The 17,192-nt window shown below is 36.1% G+C and overlaps 1 protein-coding gene across 15 annotated transcripts in view; it reads left to right on the plus strand.

Annotated features, from left to right (window-relative positions):
• Positions 1-13,875, plus strand: part of LOC127862896 (probable splicing factor, arginine/serine-rich 7) — a 49,274-nt gene extending 35,399 nt beyond the window's left edge. For 3 of the 15 annotated variants that reach the window (XM_052402158.1, XM_052402157.1, XM_052402162.1), the window contains 9 exons: positions 515-550; positions 844-879; positions 1,811-1,843; positions 4,036-4,074; positions 5,371-5,445; positions 5,692-5,727; positions 8,418-8,519; positions 9,410-9,605; positions 12,745-13,875. In XM_052402158.1, coding sequence (XP_052258118.1) covers positions 515-550; positions 844-879; positions 1,811-1,843; positions 4,036-4,074; positions 5,371-5,445; positions 5,692-5,727; positions 8,418-8,519; positions 9,410-9,605; positions 12,745-13,164 — 973 coding nt within the window. In that variant the 3' untranslated portion in view covers positions 13,165-13,875. The remainder of the gene's footprint in view (positions 1-514; positions 551-843; positions 880-1,810; positions 1,844-4,035; positions 4,075-5,370; positions 5,446-5,691; positions 5,728-8,417; positions 8,520-9,409; positions 9,606-12,744) is intronic. The other 12 variants (XM_052402163.1, XM_052402159.1, XM_052402165.1 and 9 more) reach the window with 8 other exon arrangements.
• Positions 13,876-17,192: the final 3,317 nt, after the last annotated feature.

Below are 17,192 nucleotides of genomic sequence, written 5' to 3' on the forward strand. Positions count from 1 at the left end.
AAACTTCATATGTAGATGCACTTTGATGAGTTCTACACGCCACACCCATTTTTGGATCACTAGGTCAAAGGTCAAGGTCACTGTGACCTCTAATATCAAACTATAACATAGGCTATAAAATCAAAGTGCTTCCACCTACAACTTTGAAACTTCATATGTAGTTGCACCTTGATGAGTTCTACATGCCACACCCATTTTTGGGTCACTAGGTCAAATGTCAAGGTCACTGACACCTCTAATATAAAACTTTAACAAAAACCTTAACATTGCCCCAAAATCAAAGTGCTTCCACCTACAACTTTGAAACTTCATATGTAGATGCACCTTGATGACTTCTACATGCCACACCCATGGGTCACTAGGTCAAAGGTCAAGGTCACTGTGACCTCTAAAAAAAAAAACACAAAAATTTCTGACAAGCTTTCGCAGCCGAGCGTGGCATCCGTTATGTGGTTCTCTTGTTTATATTATTATAACTTATTAGATCTTCAGTTTCATTAATTCATTTATTTAGTGCCCTCGTGGTGGCCTCAGGCAGTAAAAAGGACAGGTAAAATATGACCATTACCAATATAATTGTCACTTATCGATTGAGTTTTTGCCAAGTATTTGCGCCCAGGATATTGACTTCACAGCCAGATCATTTTAAGGTGTCAATCAAACACTTTACTATATGCAGTCATGCTTAATGGGCCATTTACTGGTTACCTGAATGAATGTAAATTCACATCTGATGAATAGCTTTTTCGAATTTCCAGAATATTTAATGATGGATTTGTCTAATGAGATAAATACATTAAACAAGTTTGATATGATATTGGCATTCTTTTATTGATTCTGTAGCGTTGCCAATGCTGATACAAGCAGTAAAAAAGAAAGGTAATACACACATACAATTCTTGAAAAATGATATAAGTATGTGAACCTATAGAAGATAACAGAGTATGGGCGCTATATACATGCAATATGATTTGGGAGGTTTATCTCGACTTATGATTTCACGAGTTTGTTTTTATGGTATCAATTTTACCAATGCACAATAAAAGTCCATGAGGAAATTTTTTGATATTTACACTTGCTATTGAGTTCACTTTTATAACATTTAAATTATCAACTTAAATTTTTGTAAAATAAGTAATATCTAATAAAAAAAATTGTTTATAGACATTGAGTTGGAAGGCCTCTAACAAATTTCTAAACTTGATATTGTTACCTTTAGAATTATCATTCCTATGAAAATTGTCCTGAAATGCTTAATTTGACAAATCCGTAGTTTAAAGTATACTGTTTGTTCTATGTCCTGGTTTTTCCAACATAATGAGCTTTCCCTGAAGATATTTTTCTGAACCATGACCATTAACTTGGGAGGTTGGACAGTGTTTTGATATTGAGGTAAAAACACTTCATTTTTTGGGTGACAAATAGTGAATACTCCTTCTATTGTCTTCATAATTTAATTTAGATTTACTTTCAATGTCAGACCATACACATTTTGAATTTAAGTAGAACTGTTATGCAAGGATTGTTGAATTTGGAAGATTAAATAACTATGGTAATTCTCATAAATTATGTCATAATGTTTGTTTGGATTGAATATATTTTACAATACTAGTGCAAATATATGAAAGATAATTTAACTAGAGCTTAAGAAAATTTACAAAATTACGGAAACCTTGTGATTTAAGACAATATAAGGTCCTCATGCATGGTATGGTTATAAAAATGGTAATATTTGTTCAGGTTATTCACTGGTTGTGTTTGTTTGTCTTTGCACATATAATCACTTGCATTTTCTCCTTCACTTATTCAGTGTTGCAACTGCTGCAAGCAGTAAGAGAGAAAGGTAAATTACTCCGAAATGGATGTTCAAACATTTCCTTTTTACAAGACTATGACAAAAAGTTATCATTGTATACTCATGGTACACACATGTTGGAACTTGGACCCATAAGCCTGAGATTTCATTAGAATTTAAAAACTCGGATCTTTTCCTGGGCTTTGTGTTGACCAACCCATCAATACTGGGGGACATATTGTTTTTGCCCTGTCTGTTTGTTGGTTTGTTTGCGTCAAACTTTAACATTGGCCATAACTTTTGTATTATTAAAGATAGCAACTTGATATTTGGCATGCATGTTTTATCTCATGGAGCTGCACATTTTGAGTGGTGAAAGGTCAAGGTCATCCTTTAAGGGCAAATGTCAAATATATGGGGGGACACAGTGTTTCACAAACACATCTTGTTAGACTTAAGAATAAAGCATAGACCAAGAAAAGAACTAATATGTTCAGGGTTTGAATATATACAGACAGCAAATGTTGTTGATATAAGAAATACTTTTTAAAATGAAGATTTGTGTAGTAAGAGGTGTTATCATATTGAACTATTTTATACTATTAAAATATTTCAGTTTTATGAATTTTATATGTTCATAGACTTTGTGTTTATGCCAGGTTTTGTGTGTTCCCACGTGGCATAAGTTTTATTGATCCCTTATATTATATTCAGTGGAATTTTTATTCCACCAATACCTCAATTCTCATACTTATGTAATTATTTATCATTTTTCAATTTTGGATATGTTATAGATTAAAGTCTGCTTAATGTGTCTCTGCTGTAAAAGATGTTTTCTGTATGGTTTAAACATTTGAACATGCGATCAACTTAAGTGTTTATTATGTCCGGTCAATACTAAAAAGAGTTTCCAGTATGGTGGGACATGGCATTTGTTGATTTCTGAAAATTTTGATTATGCAATTGACTTTGATGTTTGTATGAAATATGGAGAGTGTGCAATACAGTGAATTAATAAAACATACAGATTATATTCATCTATTTTATCCATGCATTTTGATCTGGCCTATCATGTGCTAATATTGTTTACAAACTGAAATAATGCAAAAAAATATTATAATGTGCCCAGCATCTACTGATTCGGAGAGGCGATTGACCTGTCCATGTGTTTCTCCATCATATTGTCCTAATGACACATTTTTATTCATGAATAATGCTTTGATACTTGCATAGAAGTTATCATGTATGAAATCTTTCATCCCACCCACAGCACCCGACTTCAATTTTGCCTTAACAATAACCAACGTTTAGACATTTAGGAGGTTCACATTCATTGTTAACCCAGAATGATGTGTTTCATGTATCATCAATACAACTTGCTACAAAGCATTAATACTTAAACTGGTGTTATCTATAAACACTTTCAACATGGCTTCATCACCCTGACTGAAATTGATATTGGTGGTTACCTACTTTTGGAGGGTCCTCATACTTGGTTAACCAAAAATAAGGCAATTCGTCATACAGTTCTTCATACACAGCTACAGCACTTGACCTTATTTTGACTCAATAATTAAAAAGGTAAAAATTATTGGTTCATCCTTATTGATATTCTATTAACGTCAATACAATTTACTAAAAAGCTTTTATACTTTCATTCAGCACTCAGCACACTCACATCACCTGACTTTTATGCCCCCGGATCGAATGATCGGGGGTATATTGTTTTTGGCCTGTCTGTCTGTCCCAAAACTTTAACCTTGGTTAAAGTTTTGCGATAACATTTACAATATTGAAGATAGCAACTTGATATTTGGCATGCATGTGTATCTCATGGAGCTGCACATTTTGAGTGGTGAAAGGTCAAGGTCATCCTTTAAGGTCAAAGGTCAAATATATGGCTTCAAAACGGCACAGTAGGGGCCATTGGGTTTCTGACAAACACATCTCTTGTTTTACTTTGACATTGGCCATATTTTTTACTAAGAATTGGCTTGAATATTTCCTTTATAACATTTGGACAATATTTTCTTTTTTAAGTTGATAAAAAAAATCATTGGTATTTTATAGGAAGAACCAAACTGGTCAAGAAATATCTGTACACATGTAACTTCACTTTTCCTGCTATTCATTGTTTAGGTGACATATCAAATTACAAATACCTGTATTGCCATGTTATTTGCAACCTTGATAACAAGGGTTGTTGTTGTTTACTCTGCTTTGTTGCATTATTTTCATAGTCCTGCTGTTTCAAAAGACAAGAGCTCTACTAAAAAAAGGTAAAACACACCTCAGTGTTCTCATCCCTATTTGTCTTATGATATGAATATTTTAGAGCTTTTGTTTTATCACACTGTAAAGTTTGCTAAGTTTAATTTGCACTACTATGTATGGTAATTACAATTATACAACGTCAAGCAAAAAATTAAAACTGACTCTTTCCCTGTATGTGTTGTACAGGTTATGTTTATTAAGTTGTTTATACCTTATATATCCCAAACTCCTTTGTACAGCCATGTTTGAATTTACGTAGCAATTTCTTGTGATTTGTAAATTCATATTTGTATAGTCACTTTCTGTAAGAATTTTCATTTTGTGTGTGCGATTTACATGCATTTACATGGATTTATTAGGGGTTGGTTTATTCTAATGTTGTTGTTGTTTTAATAAATTGCTGACCTTTTTAAGATCAATCTCTACAAATTTGTTCTCCCAAAAGTTGACTAGCTTTTATTGATTCTTTGCCTCTTTTGCAACCACTTAATAAGTCTCAGGAGGATAAAACCCCATTTTTCAGTTATAATGAGAAAGAATTTGCTTAATGGTGCATACTGGTTGTTTCTCTGTAAGGGATCTGATTTCAATTCAACAAACAAGCTTCTTTCACCATGTTAATTGTCACAGATGACTGTCTGTTTGATTCTGTAACCTGAAGGGATAGAAACTAACATTTTGGCTATTTGGCCTGTATGAGTTAAGTCATAAAATACGCCACCACTTTTAGGGGCCATACACTTGTCCTGCCAATTTTCAAACCCATATATGTGTCTATAACCTGTATAACAAATTTTTCTGTTGACTTAATATGGAGTCCATTCCCCTTTTGATTTAGAAATGTATCATTGCAATAATCTATAACTCACAACTATGCCAGCCATTTCATGAATATCATTTTGATATATAACTTTATATTTAATGTGTCTCCTTTGCACAGTATGTTTACCTGTTCGCAGCCCTGTGACTCTATAATATTTTATCATTGTAATTCTGCTTCAACTTGGAACTGTGTAGTGCAGGGATTAATTTATGTGTATAAAGTGTCACTTCCCGCATGGACTGGATTTGTTCTATTAAAAGAGGTGACTTTCTTTAAAAAAAAAAACAATATAAGTGGAAACTGTCTTCCCTTATTAGCACAGGATAATCAGGGACTTTTCTGATATGCATTAAGCCCCGTGTTCCTATAGCAAGGCTTCTCACATTTCACACACAGTCACACACATAATGTATGTTTACATTTCACACGCACATTATGTCTTTTTACATTTCACTGTTGTGTTGTGTATGTTTGGCAGGTCCACCAGTCGGGGGAGAAGCAAGAGCAAGTCTCCACGACGTGCTAGACGCTCCAGTAGAAGCAGGAGTAGGGCGTGAGTATTGCCAACTGTTGTAGGCTTTTATTTTCTTCTAAACAGCTGCAATCTTAATCTGGCTGTAATGTCTCACAAATGTGTGATTTCCATTCCCTTTAGCAGAATTCATTTTTTTAAATATCAAAATTGTTTGGCACATATTTCTCAACTTAATTTAAGGGGAAGTAGTGTGTCTTCCTTCCCTTCTAACATCAAACCCATGTACCTGATATGATATTGGCATTTCTTTTATTGATTCTGTAGTGTTGCCAATGCTGCTGCAAGCAGTAAAAAAGACAGGTAATACGCACATACAATTATTGAAAAATAATATAAGTATGTGGACCTGCAGCTTCTGAGCAGGATATAACGTGTAAAGGCCACTATATACATGCAATATGTCAGAAGCTTCTTTTTATTTCAAAGTATACTTTTGGTCCCAATTTTTGTTTGTAAGTTAATGAGAAATTTGATGTTAGATTCTTACTTTCAAAATCATGTTATTTTCAATTATTGCTTTTTCAAAACCATTAATGCAAGACCCATCTCCAGTTTTTATGCTTGTTTATCAAATGATAATTAGAAGCACTGATGTTGGATTTGGAAAGCCTTTTTCATAGCTATAATAACTAACAAGAGATTTTACTCTCCTCATGATTTATTCAAAAGTTGTGCAGAGACAGTTTTTGTTGGCCGTTTTATACCCTGTATTAGTTTTGTTTAATGTTTAAATTTGGCTTACTGTCCAGCCATATCAGTAAAGGTGATTAGCATTTGTATGTCCCCCCCACCACTATAGTGGGGGACATATTGTTTTTGCCCTGTCTGTTGGTTGGTTTGTCTGTTTGTTTGTGTTTTTGTGTAAACTTTAACATTTCCCATAACTTTTGCAAGATTGAAGATAGCAACTTTATATTTGGCATTCATGTGTATCTCATGGAGCTGCACATTTTGAGTGGTGAAAGGTCAAGGTCATCCTTCATGGTCAAATGTCAAATATATGGGTCAAAATCGCTCATTTTAAGTACACTATTGCAATAGTGAAGAAAGCAACTTGATATTTGGCATGCAGGTGTATCTCATGGAGCTGCACAGTTTGAGTGGTCAAGGTCATCCTTCAAGGTCAAAGGTCAAATATATGGGGACATAGTGTTTCACAAACACATTGCTTATATTAAATTAAAATTCGCTTCATATCTCGACTTGACTCCCTGCAGAATTTCTTAGTGGAGATGTAATTATGTCAACTTGCTTAGAAATTTAGCAGCGAGTAAAGTTGAGCTATAGTGTAAAGATTAATACAAAATAAATATTGGTAATTTTGTTGCTGATATGGATTGAAAGTGAGGGCCATTTATAATTTAAAAAATACAAGTAATAAAGGTTATAGAACGGCAAAAATAACTGCCTTAGCATGGACGTAGCCATCTTAACTTTCAGGTGATTACCCTCTCTGATAGTCTCAGCCTAAATTTTGCTAGAACCATGCCCATTCATCAGTTTTCCTCTATAGAATATATATTGGATTTCAATTTTGTCTGTGCCATAAATTAGGTCGTGGGGCCATCAGTGTTTGTGACATATTTCTAGTTAGCATGCAATCTATAAACCTGGCCCAAAGTTTTGCAGCGGTTGCATTCAATTTAAGTGATAACTTTAATGACAGGAAAGATCAATAGTGTGAAACAGAGCATGCTGTGCCCTGCTCATTTATGCTGCTCCACCCCAGGGTTCATATTTTCCCGCAACATCAATCGGTCCGGATATAAATGGGGAAAAGTATCCGAAAATGTATATCCGAAATCATGACAAATTACGTTAAAATATATACCATTGATTTTGCCATTCATGAAGGTGGTATAATACATGTACAAGTAAAATTTCCTTAGGCATTTTTTTTTTAAACGGAACGAGTTTTCTCAACTGGTTTTCATCATTTGGTATTTCATTGTTGTTTTGTGTGCTGTTTTATCAGACTTTTTCATCGTTGTCAATATTATTAACCTGTGTAAGTCTATACCGATGTTTTTAATTGTTGTCGACTCGATAATAGCTTACAAACATGCACTGAACCAAACACATGTCTGTGCGTAGGTTGGCTACTGACAACAACAACCAAATATTTAATAAATAATTTGTTGTCAAATAACCCACGGCCGAAAGTTTAAATGCGTAGGGATTTAATCACGAGAGCGAAGCATTTGAAACCACGCATCTAATTATCCGGTCGTGAGTTATTCAACAGCAAAGTATAAAGTACACGAATTATTTCGATTCTAACACGGTTTTACTAAAGATTTATTCAATGTATATGATTTTTCTTGTGTACTATTTTATATGAAGTTCCGCCCATAAAAATAACTTTCGGCTGTTCTGTCGATCAGATCCGCGACTTTCATTCATATTATATTACCGGATTATTACGCTGGTGGAAAATGTATCGGCATGTTTTGTTTAGTTACAGCGCGTGCATTCAGACGCGTCTTTTCGGATGCGTCTTTAATCCGCTGTACACAAGATTTTGATTCTTGGTCTGACGCGCAATAAACCGGTCCTGACCGGTTTAGAGACTGCAGCGAATGGTTATCACACCTAATCGAGATAAGAATGTCATTAGGGTGTGTTAGCATGTACACTGTGTAATCGATTTCATGACATGGGAATTTTAATAGCAAACAGAATCGGACCGACTGTTTGGGATTTTCAATCGGTCTTTCATGACCCCAATCGGTCTAGGACCGACAAAACCGAAAAAAATATGATCCCTGCAGTCCACCCCCAAAGTAGGCAAATGATTTCAAATAGGAGGAGTGGTATTAAATTGTAAGTTTCAAAAAGCAGTCAAGGTTTTGTGGACTTTTTTGGTCTAAATAATGGCTTGTTTTACCCACTCAGCCCCCCCCCCCCCCCAGATCTTAATGAGACTATATTATATCTGCCTTTTTTGTTACCATTCTATTAAATCTTGCTCGTACATGATTTTGCAACAGGCGCAAGGCTTCACGCAACAGTAGAAGTCGCCGCAGTCGTAGTGGCTCCAGGAAACGAAAGTCAAGGTCAAAGCAAAGGTCACGCAGCACTTCACGACACAGGTATTGGGAGCACGGAGGGTTTGTTTCTTGTACTATTGAGCCTGTGAAAAGGGGGGTTTAATGCATGTTAGGTTTTGTCCAAGATGAGCGTGTGCTGTCCACACAGGTTAATCAGGTATGACACTTTCGGCTTTATGATATATTAGGTTTAAAGAAAGTATTTTAGCAAAAATTCAGTTAATGCTGAAGTATGGTCCCTGATTAGCCTGTGCAGACTGCATTTAACCCCTTCTTTTCAAAGAGCACTGTTCTAGTTTTTGTGATACCTCTACTTTTCCATTTGAAAAATAAGGTTATAATAAATTTTGATTGGATATTAAACTCTCTTATAAAAGTCTGTGATGGCGTATTTTGAAGTTACTGTTTATTTTCAGTTTGTTAGTCTTCATAAAATGCGTTAAGTTTGTGAATAAAAATCTTCCGCTTTAGTAATTAAATTGAAAGTTAACATATGTCATCACAGAGAAGTGAAGACGTGGAGGACTTTTTCTCAAACACAGTGATCGTGTAGAATCGAGATCTTAAATATTGTTTGGATGGCAATATTGTGATAAAATTGTGTGTATGTAAACCAAGTGTGGGAGTATCAGTTGTGGCTATTTCTGATCAAAGTCACTGTCACCAATAAAAACACGTTATTGTGCTGAAATTGTGTGTGTTGGTTGCTTAATTGCAGACTAAGCTTGCTGATATTGTGTGTGTTGGTTGCTTAATTGCAGACTAAGCTTGCTGAAATTGTGTGTGTTGGTTGCTTAATTGCAGACTGAGCTTACAATTTACAAATCTAAATCATCTTAATTAATGTAGATTTGTAAGTCAGGCGTTCAAAACATTGTTTTGTGGCATTCTCATGTTACTTGTATATGTATACTCAAAATCTCTAAATTCAGGTCCAAGAAGGATAAGAACAGGGACAAAGATAAGGAAAGGGAAAAAGATAAGGAGAGAGATAAAGACAGAGATAAAGACAGGGATAAGGACAGGGATAGACATCGAGACCGCAGCAAGGATCGTGAACGCGAGAAGAAAAAGAAGCACAAGGAAAAAGACAGGGAGAAAGAGGAAAAGAAGGAGAAGGAAAATAAGGTGACATTTTGTTATGGTGTTGGTTAAACAAAATCTGTTGTTTTATATAAGCTAGCAGGCAAAATAATACAATCGAGTTTTCATTGTTGGGTGCATAGCTTTTTCCAGAATGAAAGATTTCAAATGTAGAATATTCAAATTATTTGGCAGAAGTTAAAAGCTGAATCAGATGGAGTGACACATGGAAGAACCAGACTTAATTACCCATGGTTATTCCTGGTGCTCAATATCCAAAGCCAAGTATAAGAAATTAGCCCCATGATTATTTGATGACATGAACATATTTGTAGCAATTAATAAAATGTTATATTGTGCTCAGGTTTTCATTTTTTATGCTCCCCATATATATATCGGGAGCATATAGTTGCCAGTTTGAGGTTACTTCCTTCACACCGTTTCTCATAGTGCCTTCAATACTTTACCTATCTCTTTCATATTTGGCATGTAGGTACCTTGCATGGACCTCTACCTTTTGATGAGGTTTGAGGTCACTGGGGTCAAGGTCACCGAAGCTATTAATAGACTTTCTTCCGTCACACTTTTGCTACAGTTTCTCATAGCGCCTTCAATACTTTACCAATTGCTTTCATATTTAGCATGTAGGACCCTTGCATGGACCTCTACCTTTTGATGAGGTTTGAGGTCACTGGGGTCAAGGTCACCGAGGCTAATAATATACTTCCTTCCGTCACACTTTTGCTACTGTTTCTCATAGCGCCTTCAATACTGTACCAATCGCTTTCATATTTGGTATGTAGGTACCTTGCATGCACCGCTACCTTTTGATGAGGTCACTGGGGTCAAGGTCACGGAGGCTCATAATAGACTTACTTCCGTCACACTTTTGCAACTGTTTCTCAAAGCGCCTTCAATACTTTACCTATCACTTTCATATTTGGCATGTAGGTACCTTGCATGGACCTCTACATTTTGATGAGGTTTGAGGTCACTGGGGTCAAGGTCACCGAGGCTAATAATAGACTTCCTTCCGTCACACTTTTGCTACCGTTTCTAAAAGTGCCTTCAATACTTTACCTATCACTTTCATATTTGGCATGTAGGTACCTTGCATGGACTCTACCTTTTGATGAGGTTTTAGGTCACTGGGGTCAAGGTCACCGAGGCTAATAATATATTTCCTTCCGTCACACTTTTGCTACTGTTTCTCATAGCGCCTTCAATACTGTACCAATCGCTTTCATATTTGGTATGTAGGTACCCTGCATGCACCGCTACCTTTTGATGAGGTCACTGGGGTCAAGGTCACCGAGGCTCATAATAGACTTCCTTCCGTCAAACTTTTGCTACCGTTTCTCATAGCGCCTTCAATACTTTACCAATCGCTTTCATATTTGTCATGAAGGTACCTTGCATGAACCTCTACCTTTTGATGAGGTTTTAGGTCACTGGGGTCAAGGTCACCGAGGCTAATAATATACTTCCTTCCGTCACACTTTTGCAACCGTTTCTCAAAGCACCTTCAATACTTTACCTATCACTTTCATATTTGGCATGTAGGTACCTTGCATGGACCTCTACATTTTGATGAGGTTTGAGGTCACTGGGGTCAAGGTCACCGAGGCTAATAATAGACTTCCTTCCGTCACACTTTTGCTACTGTTTCTCATAGCGCCTTCAATACTGTACCAATCGCTTTCATATTTGGTATGTAGGTTCCTTGCATGCATAGCTACCTTTTGATGAGGTCACTGGGGTCAAGGTCACCGAGGCTCATAAAAGACTTCCTTCCGTCAAACTTTTGCTACCGTTTCTCATAGCGCCTTCAATACTTTACCAATTGCTTTCATATTTGTCATGAAGGTACCTTGCATGAACCTCTACCTTTTGATGAGGTTTTAGGTCACTGGGGTCAAGGTCACCAAGGCTAATAATATACTTCCTTCCGTCACACTTTTGCTACCGTTTCTCATAGCGCCTTCAATACTTTACCTATCACTTTCATATTTGGCATGTAGGTACCTTGCATGGACCTCTACATTTTGATGAGGTTTGAGATCACTGGGGTCAAGGTCACCAGGGCTAATAATAGACTTCCTTCCGTCCCACTTTTGCTACCGTTTCTCAAAGCGCCTTCAATACTTTACCAATCGCTTTCATATTTGGCATGTAGGTACCTTGCATGGACCTCTACCTTTTGATGAGGTTTTAGGTCACTGGGGTCAAGGTCACCGAGGCTAATAATGTACTTCAGGGCTCAACTTAAACAGTTGTCCTATTGTCCCTGGCAAGTAAAAGTTGGGTCCGGGCAAGTTATTTTATAATCTAGTTGTCTGCCCGGGCAAGTGCAAAAAAAAACAAAGAGCATTTAATTCAGACTTTAATTATTTTGTTAAATGTTCACAAATAAAAAAAGATTTTGTGGTGTATCATTTTGATCTTTATTAAAGAATATGATATTTACAGTTTATGTGATATTTCATGTTTGGGCAAGTGGCTTTACGTTCAGGGCAAGTAGTTTTTCTAAGAACTTGCCCGGCAGGGCAAGTTGGGTTTTAGGTTAATGTTGAGCCCTGTACTTCCTTCCGTCACACATTTGCTACTGTTTCTCATAGCGCCTTCAATACTGTACCAATCGCTTTCATATTTGGCATGTAGGTACCTTGCATGGACCTCTACCTTTTGATGAGGTTTGAGGTCACTGGGGTCAAGGTCACAGAGGCTAATAATAGACTTCCTTCCGTCACACATTTGCTACTGTTTCTCATAGCGCCTTCAATACTTTACAAATCGCTTTCATATTTGGCAAGTACCTGGTAGGTACCTTGCATGGACCTCTACCTTTTGATGAGGTTTGAGGTCACTGGGTTCAAGGTAAAGGTCACTTAGGCTACTAATAGATTTTCTCAAGGTCACACTTTGGTTACAGTTTCTCATAGCGCCTTTAATATTTGATCAATCTTGTCTATATTTGGGATGAAGGTACCTTGCATGGACCTCAAGGTAATACTTTTTTCCATACAACTAAACCATATATTGACACAGCATCATTGGGAAGCATCCATCAGTTTTACTGATATCCTTGTTTTTGCATTGTATATTGAATATGTCTACAATGATGATTTATTTTCTTGTTTGATGAGAAAAATTGGCAATTTTATTTAACTATAAACTGTTGCAGGTTAAGCGTGACTATGACGAAGAAGAGCAGATTATGTATGAAGAATTGGAGAAGAGCAAACGCAAGGCAGCTGCAGAGTCTGAAGACGACAGTGGAGACAGCAATGATGAAGAAAAAGATGAAAGAAGCGTTGAAAGAAATGATGAGCGTTATGAGGAGACTCAGGAGGAAGAAACGCAAGATGAGACCCAGGACGGGAGTGACCAAGAGATGGAAAGACGTCGACATGTGGAGGACCGTCGTCATAATGGCAGGCGTGGAGATGACGACGATGATGATGATGATAGAGACCATAAAGTAGATGATGAATTTGATGATGATGGTAATAGTAGCGATGGAGAGAGGGTCAGAGCGAGAGGGCGAAAGGCTGTTGATGATAATTTACAAGAGATGGACATGGATTTGAGTGACGATGATTAGACAGATGGTTTAAGTCTGAAGTGATGCAAGATTCTTGGAGGTTTTGTGTGGAATTAATATGAAATATTAATTTTGAGGATTGGGTTGAAGTGATGGGAGACTCTTGGGGCGTTTGTCTCGACTGGCGTGAGAATTTGAATTTTTAAGATTTATGTATGTTTTATGAAAGTGGTCACATTGCAGCCGGAAATAATTAATTTTCTCATCATAAACTTCTTGAAAAGTTTGGTATGTAATGAATTGAATCTTTTTTGTTTGATGCAGAATCTTAAAATGATAAAACAGTGAAGTTTTGTAAGGATAATATAATAAAGAAAAAGTAATGTGACAGCTGAACTTTGTTGATCTTAAGAAATGTTATGTATATTTTTGCTCCACTATTCTTGGTGATCATTTGATATTGTTGTTGTTCATCTGCTTAAGTCGTGTTGATTTCTTTAGAGATTTGCTTTCATTTATGTAAGATGTCTAGATATGAAAAAGCACATGATTAACAAGTAATTAAGATTTGAGTTTCCTTTAACTCTGAAATTGTGACAATCTATACCTTTGAAACATGCTTCACAACAAATTTTGTAGCTAATTACTAATCAAACTTTTGCTTTTTATGTGAACCTAATTGATCGTAATTATTGATCATGTTTGAATTTTACACACTTCTGATTTCAATTTTTGCAATATGTGTTGTAAATAAAAAAATTGGCAAAAGTTCGGCAAACTTATTTATTTAGCTGTATACTGATGTTGTCACCGCTCCTTAGTTATTGTAACAGAAAGGTTACTAAACAGAAAAATGCTATTCATATTTATATGACAATAGCAATTTTATTTAATACAGTCAATCTTGTGCTTGCGACCGCTTGAATTAAGTGACCTTTGTCTTATGCGACCACTTTGAATCCCGCCCGAGCGTTTTTACTACATTTTCATATTGTATTAAGCGACTTTTGTCTTATGCGACCAGCGACCGCTGATTTTAGTGTATTTTGATGTCCAAGTCTTGAATTAAGCGACCGCTTTGCGGTAAAAGTAGTAAATCTGTTGACCATTCAGGTACATATCAGTGTGAATTGTTTATCTAAGCCGATAAGATGATCGATTACATCTTTGTTTTGATTTCACACCAGCCATTTTCCTTTGTCTCGATGACTGGTTCTGACCGGTGATAATGCTGACTGCGTATCAATTTGTGGTGTTGAATAATACAGTGATGTATTGCCAACAGTCTACGGATTAAAGAGTTTATTATCTGGGACGTTAAGTGACAAATTTGATCGCCAATTTTATTGCAGAAACAATGCGCCGACGCGTCAAACATTGTCACAGTGTTCTGGAGAGGTGTAAAAAATAAACTTATAAACTATTAATCTGTAATATGTGTTGAAATCCGTTAATTAAAAAATTGTAATTGTTATTATGCTAATAAGTTTGTGATAGTAAATTTTCCAATCAGGTCTGTTTATTTTATTTTCTATATTTCCCTATGTACCATAATTGAGTAAGATATATATTTATATATATATAAGCTTTAATGCAGAAATTAAAATGTCAAAACGGAAAGTGTTAACGTTAGATGAGAAAATTCGGGTATTGGAAGTGTCGAAGAGTAAAAGTGCATGTAAATTTATCGCGAATGAGTTTGGAGTCGGATAAACCCATTCTCTGTAGTGCAAACCATTTACATTGTATTTAGAATTGGAGAGAACAAATAAAACTAATTTTAAGTAAAACTTTCTGTTATTCATTTATTTATATTTAGATTCATTTGATTACAAAAGCTGACATCATTGTGTCAAAAGGAGATAATCCTGCATCTGGATTTATAATAAAAGGTCCTCATTTATCCCAAATGGCCTTTTTAATTTAGAGACCATTTTATTAAGAGACCATTTTTTATACGCCCGTATAAAATACGGGACGTATTATGTGAAACCCCTTGGCGGGCGGGCGGGCGGCGGGCGGAAGGCATCACTTTGTCCGGACTCTAATTCAAATTGTATTCATCCGATCTTCACCAAACTTGGTCAGCAGTTGCATCTAGTTGATATCTAGGCCAAGTTCGAATATGGGTCATGCCGGGTCAAAAACTAGGTCATAGGGTCAATAAGTGCATTTTCAAAGGGGCCACTTTGTCCGGACTCTATTTCAAATTGTATTCATCCGATCTTCACCAAACTTGGTCAGCAGTTGCATCTAGTTGATATATAGGCCAAGTTCGAATATGGGTCATGCCGGGTCAAAAACTAGGTCATAGGGTCAATTAGTGCATTTTCAACGGCGCCACTTTGTCCGGACTCTAATTCAAATTGTATTCATCCGATCTTCACCAAACTTGGTCAGTAGTTGCATCTAGTTGATATCTAGGTCAAGTCCGAATATGGGTCATGCTGGGTCAAAAACTAGGTCAAAGGGTCAATTAGTGCATTTTACTTTGTCCGGACTCTATTTCAAATTGTATAAATCTTATCTTCACCAAACTTGGTCAGTAGTTGCATCTAGTTGATATCTAGGCCAAGTTCGAATATGGGTCATGCCAGGTAAAAAACTAGGTCATAGGGTCAATTAGTCCATTTTCAACAGCGCCACTTTGTCCGGACTCTTATTCAAATTGTATTCATCCGATCTTTACCAAACTTGGTCAGTAGTTGCATCTAGTTGATATCTAGGTCAAGTTCGAATATGGGTCATGTCGGGTCAAGAACTAGGTCATAGGGTCAATTAGTGCATTTTCAACGGCGCCACTTTGTCCGGACTCTAATTCAAATTGTATTCATCCGAAACTTTTAAACAACTTTTTATCCTGCGTCAAAGTGGTATGGGGGTATATTGCTTATTTCCAAAACAAATACATCAATCATCAGTGTATCATCTCCAATGGCACACGAATCGGGCGTATATTGCTCCGTCATGCGGCGCTCTTGTTGTTACTTCCTTTAGTGGTCTCTAAATACAAGATTGACTGTATACATTAAATTAGCTTGAAATATTTAGCTACGATTGGTAATGATGTAAACACTAAATTGGTAGTTTCTTCATCAGGTCAATCAATATCATTTCTTGATCAGCTCAAACAATATTATTCCTTGATCATCTCAATCAATATTATTCCTTGATCATCTCTATCAATATTATCCCTTGATCAGGTCAATCAATATTATTCCTTGATCATCTCTATCAATATTATCCCTTGATCAGGTCAATCAATATTATTCCTTGATCAGTTCAATCAATATTATTCCTTGATCAGTTCAATCAATATTATTCCTTGTTCAGCTCAATCAATATTATTCCTTTATCAACTCAATCAATATTATTCCTTGTTCAGCTCAATCAATATTATTCCTTAATCAGCTAAATATTATCCCTTTATCAGCTCAACAGTATCCCTTGATCAGATCAATCAATAGTATCCCTTGATCAGCTCAATCAATATTATTCCTAGATCAGCTCAATCAACAGTATCCCTTGATCAGTTGTTATCCCACTGTTAATCTGCATACAATATAAAACCTCAAAATCATGTTCACAAACAGAACAGAGTATAGATGTGTGACACATGCTAAATGGTGATTACTGATTACCAATGTCGTGTGCATATCTGTCTATAATTATGCCCTCCTTTGAAGAAGCAGCGATACACTGCTTTGCACCTGTCCGTCTCTTAGTCGGTTGGTCCTTAGAACAATTCATTTTTGCAAACCATAAAGAGAATGCAGTGGCTTACAATCATGTAAACATCTAGAATGAAAATTTGGGTTGAAAGGGAGAATCTTTTTAATTTTTAGGCCAACAGGTTGAAGGCTTTTAACATGAAAAGTAGACGGTTTCATTTCTGCACAATATCTGGACCTATGTTCTTGCAAATTGGTTTGATTTATACTTGAGATCAAAGCAAGAGGCATATTGTCTCTGAGGTAAAAAGGTCACACAGGCTTGTAACATGAGTTGTTGAAGATTTCATTTCAGCGTGATATATAAAGTTGACCTACCACTATGCAAATAGGTATTACAGTTACCTTGGAGATCAG

This window comes from Dreissena polymorpha, chromosome 16 (assembly GCF_020536995.1).
Source record: "Dreissena polymorpha isolate Duluth1 chromosome 16, UMN_Dpol_1.0, whole genome shotgun sequence".
NCBI classification, from domain to species: domain Eukaryota; kingdom Metazoa; phylum Mollusca; class Bivalvia; order Myida; family Dreissenidae; genus Dreissena; species Dreissena polymorpha.